Genomic DNA, 8,869 nt, shown 5'->3' on the forward strand with positions numbered 1-8,869 from the left:
GTAGACTAGATGATACGCAAAACTACTTTGGCATGAACCATCTAGTCTACAACTGCAAAAATAACATTTGAACTTCCAATTTTTGTCGGGTTGCATGTTTCACCTGTTGGGGCAAAACATTGTTGATGACATTTCCTCGCTTTGTAAAAGTGGAGCCAGACAAAAACCAACCGAGCAAAACAGCTCACTGGATGGAATTCTACAAGCGATGTGCACTCTTTTCGGGTCATCAGATCAGGTATTTCGGTTGGGTTTTTGTCTGACTCCACTTTTACAAAGCGAGGAAATGTCATCAACTCACGAACAGGTGAAGCATGCAACCCGACAGAAAAAGGTTACCTTCATGTGTTTGGCCACATTCTTAAACTTCTAAGGGAGAGGCAGAATTCGTTTAACAACCAGCATTGCTCCAAACTTACCTACAGCAGTAACTTCCGACATGTTAGCAATAGGAACGAGTCAACGCAGAAAAGGTTCGCATTGGTATTCCCTCTGTAGAGGGTGGAAGCGTTGAGAAAACACGGAAAAGTTAAAGACACGTAGAAAAAAAGAGTGTGAAGGGTTTAACCATGCTGGTTCTGTACCGACCGTGGTTGTCACATAGGGCTCAATGCTCGTAGAGATATGATTCAGAGTGTATATGTGTATATTTGCCAATGGCAATTTGCCTTGGGCGTAGCAGAAGCTCTTACAGAGATGGTGGTCTCGTTTTTCTCAACGCTTCCACCCGTTGCAAGTGGCAGGTTTTTAGTTGTGTGTGTTGTGAGGTCGTGGAGAGCCGTTTAATCTTAACCTTATCCTTGCTTTGTGTTTTTATAGACACTGATGATGCTTTTAACAAAGCGAAATACATTTGTCTAACTTAACAAGATTTACAGATTTCAGCCTGAAACCGCTGAAACTAAAGTTTCTGAGATATTGGACATAAAAACACGCCACAGCATAGTTGAACTCAAACCTCGCTTAAAATTACAATGAAAGTTCTGGTAGCGGGGTTAGCAAAAACTGGAACTAAAACCATGGCAGAAGCGTTAAAACTACTCGGGTATAATGTCTATGACTGGATGGAAAACTTCTACTATCTCGGTGATGACTGGCAGAGACAAGTTCGAGAGGGTTTTAAATCGGAAGACATGAGACGAATGTATGAAAATATTGATGCTGTGATGGATGGTCCTTGCGACGCGTACTGGGAAGAAATTTTCGACGCATTTCCAGACGTTAAGGTTGAAACATAGGTCTTTCTAGACCCCTAACAATTTTATTACTGCAGGTCCCAAGGATAATTTTAACAAGAGGCCTAAATATACGGACCTATTGTCGTTGCCACCACAAAAATACGACAAATTAGAACTAAGTTTGTGAATGAATTAAAATTTCTATGTAAAGAAAAGTCCCACAGTGTTGTTGACAGTTTGAACTCTTTAAATCTTAACTTACGTCATAAAGTTATTCAGGTAGCCACTGGATTTTTGGCCGACCCTAAAGGCATATGCTTTCTTTTCTTAGTTTCCTCATTATCAAAAGGAAGAATAAGAATGTTGATGGATTCCATGGTACGATTGCTTTTTTTCTTCAGGTAATTTTAACAACACGCTCAGATGAAAGTTGGATCAAAAGCATAAAAAATCAAAATATCGAACTCAACAATGACATCATGTTTCGTCTCGCAAGAACGATTACTTACACTGGTGCAAAAGCACAATATCAAATGGCTATAACTGGTAAGAAAAGTACAAACCAGTGAAAACAATTATTTCCTGCAAAGGATTTTCTTTCAAAAATTGATGAACTTCATAGCATGTATTTGTTTTGGGGTGTCAAGCGCATCACTATGCCAGACACAAGACTTGGCCCTTATCCAGCATCACTTCACTGAATGACGAGGCATTAAAACACTGCAAAAGACGACACGAACGGAATGTTAAGCAGGTACTAAATTACATGTTACCAAACTACAAAGAAGAATTTGTAGTATTGGTGTGGATTTCTTCATGTGATTTCTGGCAAAACTAGAAATTGCAGCTGGGTGGCACTTAAGTGTTGCATAAGACTGGTTAACTTCAAAAGCAAACGCTTTTTTTTTAGCATTCCACTTTTGCAACAAATTGATGCGCTGATGCAAAAACTATATCTTTGTATATACTTATATAAAATCCAACCTAGATGCAAGTTTTAAACTAGGCAACACCGTCGTAAAAAATATGTTTCTGTGGGGTTTTGTTTCGCTACGATTGCATAATTGACTCGACATTGTTATGTACAGATTGTTCCGAGGGAACAACTGCTGGTTTTTGAGGTAAAAGAAGGTTGGAAACCACTTTGTAATTTTCTTGGGATTCCTGTACCCGATGCACCATTTCCACACAAAAATATAGGCGGCAAGGTGTTGGATCAGTTTAGGAAGGAGAATCCTGTAATGCAACGGATTGAAACAGAGTTGAAAATTTCGTTGTTGTGCTTGGTTGTATTACTTGCACTTGGAATATGGATAATTGTTCAAATTATGCCCTAACAAACTGATGTCTAACGCAAAGATTCAAAGAGCTATATCAGCGACAATTTGCTTAAAGGCATTGCGGAAAAATAAAACATAGTATGAGACTATCTATAGGGCCATTTTAGTTTCCTAATTAAAAAAACTGCAGTTTTTGTGAAATTATTAGATCAACGCTTTTATTAGTAAGTTCTAAGTCACACCTAAACCTGAAACTGTATGTTGTATTTTTCGAAGAAGCAATAAAAATACTAATACATCAGATGCACGTCACGGGACAACACGATATTTATTTAAATTGATATGAAGCATTGTATATAGGCTACTTTATATTGTGTGTAACGCCAGGTAACTGGGGCTCTTTAAGGGTAATTGTGGTCGGTCATTGCAATATACGTACGGCGGGGTTGGCGCAAATCGACACATAAACGGGGGCTTCCTGGCTTGCAAAACGCCACAGAACATTCGAATGCGATTTTTGTGTGAGTACTTGCGGTATCCAGAATTTTTTAAAGAGGGGAAGATCGAATTTTGGGGGGAATTTCTTGATTTTTCGATAAAAAACTAAGGTTAATTGTGGTCGAGCATACGAACGCCAGTGTTGGCACGAATCGTCACAGAAACGGTGGCTTACTGGCTTGTGCAATTGCGAACTTGCGCCGTAGTTTAAATTTGTAACCAAAAGGGATCAAATGTGGGCCTATACGTTATCAAGAAAACATACCAATAAAAAATATTTTGCATGCGGTGGCCTTATATTCCTCTTTCCACCTTTGGGCCCCCAGAGCGCTAACAATTTGTTTCAACATTCCAAAATTTGGCAACGTGTTCAACAACCAAACCAATTGCCTTTACACACGGGGAAACCACGTGTCGTTGCAACGTAGTAACAACTGAAAAAAACATTTCGTCTATATAACCGAAAATGGCACTTGTTTCGCAACAATGCAATAATTTCGTTTATATTCTTCGTGTTCGGAAACATTGGCCAGTTTAAACGCGATGCGGATTTTAGGCGAACGGTAAAGAGTTTTTAGTGTTTAAAAGGATTTTGCCAAAAACTGCAGTGTCGTTTATTTAGCTATCAAAACGGGCAAAACTATTTTACAGAGGGGAGTGAGTCCGAATCCCTTGGATCCCCCCTGGATACGCCTATGGATTTTATAGCCTACCCAATACATAAAACCTTACCAACTTGACCAGGCTTCCACATCCATGTCGAACAGGTCCGAAAGCGAGTGTACCTGCCTGGATATCATAGCTAAAAATGCAAGAAGGTAAAAATATTTTTGCAACTTGCGATGATAAATTTGTGCCAGGATATATACTTGAGACTGTTCGATAGATCATCTAATGACTCAGCTGGCCTAGCATGCGAATGTGTGCAGAAGGCGTTGTGTTTTTTAGCAACAAGCTGGTATGCTTCTTTTTTGGTATTTTTGTCCCCATCCGTCATTTTCTATAATGGAGAGAAGATTACCTTATTTTTTCATTCCGTCAACAAATAACTCCAATGGAATGACCAACACAACCACAACCATTAGACCACGCTGCAGTAAACTGATGCCTAATTACAAATACAATCTGCGTTTCCCGCCATAAGCTTAATTAAGCCATATAGTATTAAATCTATGGTTAAGCGAAGTTTCTGCATTGCAATTTTAAGCTGAGCACAGTGGAGCGGGTTTCTGCGTCTTGGTGTGTTCGATTCTCTGTTTCTTGAACATATTACTTGCAGAAATACACACAAAAAAGTTTGTTCGAGTTTATGGTGAAGACGGAGCAATAAATGTTAAACGTGTTATAAAAATTCAGTTGCTACGTTTAAACGACAGAACACATCAACTTGCTGTATAGGACTGAGATTTTTCAATGACTACCGTACTACAGCACATAGTCACCGTCAGGCATTTTTTGGTAAAGGAACCGAAACCAAACACGTTGTCAGGTTAAAGTCCCCAAATCAGTGAAGCGGATCCAATTCTGAATCCGTCAATTTTTCAGCTGTTTTCGTACATTTGTGGTTGCCGGGTGTGTAGTAAATGCCTTTGTTTTGGGTCTGATTTACAATTGTATGACTATTTAATGTCCGTGTAAAGAAATTGAATTTGTTCTGCTAACTAAATCCTAAAAGTAATATTTCAATGTTTTTTAAGTAGTTGTATTTTCATTGCAAATTTTATTGCAGGAAATTGGCATCATAATTGCATGACTATGTGATGTAAGATAAGGTTGCATTTAAAATTAACATAGTTTTGGAACTCTATTTTGTAATATGGAATATTGGCGATGTTTTAATCGATGTTTTGGTTGGTCGGGTGTCAACAGTGCACTTGATCCTGCATCATTAGTGGAGCACCCAAGAATTTCTCTTGATACATCACAAATGGGTAAGAATTATTCTTTGGTTAAAATTGTTGCATTTAGGGTGCAAACTAACTTTCTGACGCAAATGCATATTTTTTAACAAGCAAATTTCTATTAAAAAATTAAAATGGCCTTTTTTGTACACCTGTAGTGCTTGTCTGACTTGTGAAAATTTGTTAGTGAAAAAATGTACACATTTACTTGTTTCCTGACTGAAATGTAAATATATTTGCAGGTACGGATGCGGTCATTGTGAAAAATGGAAGAAGAATATGTGGCACTGGAGCGAGCTTAGGAAATGCATCCATAGTTCAAGACAAGGTATCAGTGGACTTTTACTTTCTTAATCAACAGTAGCACTATGTGTGAACCCTTATCGTCTTGATTCGTTTAATGTTGTGTTGGGCATTTTTACTTGTAGTTTGTCTTTTGTATTGGACTAACAACAAAACTACTGGGTGGTGTTTACATTTTAGGCGTACTTTGAAGTAAAAGTTCAAAGTTCTGGTATATGGGGAGTTGGACTAGCACTTGCCAACACAGAGTTAGACCGTGTTCCTTTGGGTGAAGATGCCAACAGTTGGGTGATGCGACATGATGGAAACATTGTGCACAATAAGAAGGTGCTACATGTATCCAAAGTGAAAGTTGAAGAGAGCGACATTATTGTAAGTATTGCATTTCTCTAATTATGCTCAGTGGTCGTGTTTAAGTATTGCTTGTTTGTATATGCACCAAGAGCTAGATTTAATTGGTAATATTAAACCAAATCCCTCAGTCAAAAGCTTGCATGTGATGGACAAGCAAACTTTACGATTTAGGCTTGCAGCAGAATGCCATAAACCGTAAACTTGGCGAAAAAGTACTTTTACTCAGAAAAATGTGTTTTTAGTAAATAGCTAAAAGTAGGCTTTATTTGAGATTAAATGGTCTCATTTTGCATTGTCCACTGCTTTCCAGGGTGTTTCCTATGACCACATTGAGTTGAACTTTTACATAAATGGGAAGTCAATTAATTGCCCTGTTTCCGGCATAAGGGGTTCTGTCTTTCCTGTTGTGTATGGTGAGTGTGTGTTTTCTTGAGAATTTTATAGTTGTGGTAAAAAAATATTTTGGGGTGTTTTGTCAAAAAAGTATTTCAAGCAAATTTGTTTGTAAGATGAGTCTGCATAGAGTTTTTTCATACTGTGATGAAGCTTGTTTTGAACCACAAAGTTTGACTTGCTTTATACACCAAAAAATTAACAAATATTTTTTTTCAGTCGACGGAAGTGCGATCCTTGATGCCATGTTTACTGAATTCTCACACACGCCACCCTCCGGCTTCAGTGAAATAATGCTCGAACAACAAATTTTTTAACTTTATATGTGTAATACCAAATTATCACAAGCACAGTAAGATATATAAGATGTGTTACACCAAGTTTGCAATTTCATGCAGCTGTTCATTTCATATAACATTTCAATTTTTTCAAGTTAAAGGCAGTTTGTTGCAGGAACACATATGATTTTTTTGAGAACAAGGTTTTTAAATTCTTTTCATCCTCACAGAGTAAAGTCTTGTTTACCGACAATGTATGCAGTTTTATAGGATATGATGTTTTAGTTATGACTAGTTCGATAGAATTGACGTTAAATATATATGCAACTTTTTTGCAGCCTTTGACACGTTTTAATTGTCACACAGTGCTTTTACATGCAGTCCTGCATAAAATTTACTCACAGATTGTTTTTAATGTATGTTTGCAACAAAAAAATCTTGCAGTGTTTAATGCTGGTTGATTCTAATGTTTTAAAATATTATGTTTGCTGTTTAAAAGCTGCAACCCACTGCTGCTATTGTTTTTATTTTTGTGTTTTTTTGTTTTATTTAGTAATGTTTTTTTTTTTTCCTTATTTACACTTATTTCCATGCCGAATTACAACGTTTACAAAATACCTACGTTGGTTGCCTGCAAGTATTATCTTTACTTGGGAAAACTCTGGCAAAAACTTGTGTTTTGAATCTTCGCTTTGTAAACTTTTATGAACAAGTGTCAAACCTGAGAGTTCTCTACGTTTATTCGCGTGTGGCCTTAACTTGTCTTTTCGTGTTGTGCCATCAGAGCTGAGTAAAAAAATCAATCTTCAGTTAATGAGAGTGGTATTTTTTACTTTTTGTTCAGTGAATTTCGACCATCCGCAACGATAATCGCCAGAGCGGTTCAAATGTTCAGCGTAACTAAATTCCGGCTTACAAGTGTTTTTTTTTCTCCGCACAGCAAATGCTTAGGGACTTGAGACGAAGCGGTGTTTTTATTTTTTGTTCACAACTGAAACCGGCTGCAAATCCACGTAAACAACGTTCAATCTCGATAGACCTAATTTGAATGGAATATGTTGAGGTTAACGGATTCACAACACGAAATATGCGTGCAAAACGTGTTGATCACTTTTGTGAAAACCTCCAGACGTAAGAGGTAGTTCCCGTTTTTTCTCGTGTTTACATTCCATTCATTGAAGCATGGGGCCGGGGATTTCCTTTGAACAAGTAATTTCCAACGAAAGGTAAATCTGCCATATTACGGTGTGTTTATTGTATGGATGTGACTCAAATCCCGCGTTCATTCCTTACATAAAAAATGAAGAAAATCCCGCACATGTCAAACTAGTAGGCCTACAACTCTTCTTGGTTGCTCCACTTATATTGAAAGGGGGAAAAAAAGCATTATTGCTGAACCTTATTAACTTCTATATAACAGTCGATAAGCATGTGACGGGTGCAACCAAACAACGGACTTTGTGCATACTAAGAAGGCCGCGTTGATAATTTTGCTTTTTTAATTTATATCCAATCTGCTAGAATCCTAAAGGTGACGTCAGGTGGCGCAATTTGTCTATAATACTGATACACAATTAAATAAAATTTGGCCGCCAAACCACGTACTTTTTGAGTTTCGAATCCTAGCATAAATATATTCTATGTGTTTCGAAAATCAAACTTTTTACTTTTCTTGTGTGTTTTTTTAGATCTAACATCAGGCGATATGAAAATTTATATGTAGGCTATGTTCGTTCGACACACCACATGACCGATCTTGAGGAAATTTTACCAAGCAAGTTAAAGTTCACAATAAAAAATTCTCGGCATCACTTACTTATTGTCGCTGCATGCAACGAATAGTGTATTCACATGCTCTAAGATTAAAAACAGGGGGCGTAGAACCTACACGGCACAGGTAATCTGTGCTTTTGGAATATCCAAAGGACAAATATAGCGCGATCGGAACGGTTTTTCGATTTATTTTCTGTTCTTGTCGTATTCCTAAGCAAACCAATTTAGCCAAACATCGAGGCGTTCTTCAAGACCGTCGTTGTCTTAAAATCGATATAGCGATCTGCTCTAAGGGCCATTAATATTTCAGGACACACGGCGTAACAGCGTTGTGCCTTCTGGAGTAAGTGGCAAGTTTTATGTGATCTCCTGCGTCTCGTGTGCTGTAGTCAGAACAGCAAGTTGGAAATAAAGGTTTTGTAAGGTATTGTAGTATACCTACTATATATAGCCCTGTACAGAATCGTATGCGCAGCTAATGTCACTTATTATCGGTGCAGGACAACTTTATCTCGAAGTCATGTGTGACACATGGGCAGCATATATCTTTTAAGTACTGTCGTTCGCAAATTGTGGGCTAAGTCAGGTGGTGAACAGCAAATGAATTTCCATTTCCCCCTCAGTGTTGGCGAGCTGAGGAGCGGCGCGCCGTCTTCGTATGACGTCACAGGCGTTGTGACTGAGAAACGCCGAAGATAATCGATGAGGGGGAGGAAAGAGCATCGGGCTATGCATTGTAGCGTCATAAATGCATTTAGCAGACGTGCATTGTGTACTGTTGGCCTGGTTGCGACGCCAGTCTGGATATGCGTTCTGCAGGCCTGTCAAGAATTGTAGATCTGACTGATGTAGACGGATAAGGGACGGCTTAGTTTGTAATTTGTGTTACTCGTTGGTGAAGTCGTTTATTT

The 8,869-nt window shown here is 38.1% G+C and overlaps 2 protein-coding genes across 2 annotated transcripts; both read left to right on the plus strand.

Moving 5' to 3' along the window:
* The first annotated feature begins 823 nt into the window (after positions 1-823).
* On the plus strand, positions 824-2,732 carry LOC145898917 (uncharacterized). Its single transcript, XM_082987587.1, has 4 exons — positions 824-1,226; positions 1,580-1,724; positions 1,826-1,932; positions 2,267-2,732. Exons 1-4 carry the CDS (start codon positions 975-977, stop codon positions 2,513-2,515), a joined length of 753 nt encoding a protein of 250 aa, XP_082843713.1. The 5' UTR covers positions 824-974; the 3' UTR covers positions 2,516-2,732.
* A 1,957-nt stretch (positions 2,733-4,689) lies between these two features.
* Positions 4,690-6,987, plus strand: LOC145898470 (SPRY domain-containing protein 7-like). Its single transcript, XM_082986932.1, has 5 exons — positions 4,690-4,887; positions 5,100-5,185; positions 5,341-5,532; positions 5,825-5,927; positions 6,127-6,987. Exons 1-5 carry the CDS (start codon positions 4,773-4,775, stop codon positions 6,222-6,224), a joined length of 594 nt encoding a protein of 197 aa, XP_082843058.1. The 5' UTR covers positions 4,690-4,772; the 3' UTR covers positions 6,225-6,987.
* The last annotated feature ends 1,882 nt before the right edge of the window (positions 6,988-8,869 follow it).

Source organism: Ascidia mentula, chromosome 4, assembly GCF_947561715.1.
Source record: "Ascidia mentula chromosome 4, kaAscMent1.1, whole genome shotgun sequence".
Classification (NCBI taxonomy): domain Eukaryota; kingdom Metazoa; phylum Chordata; class Ascidiacea; order Phlebobranchia; family Ascidiidae; genus Ascidia; species Ascidia mentula.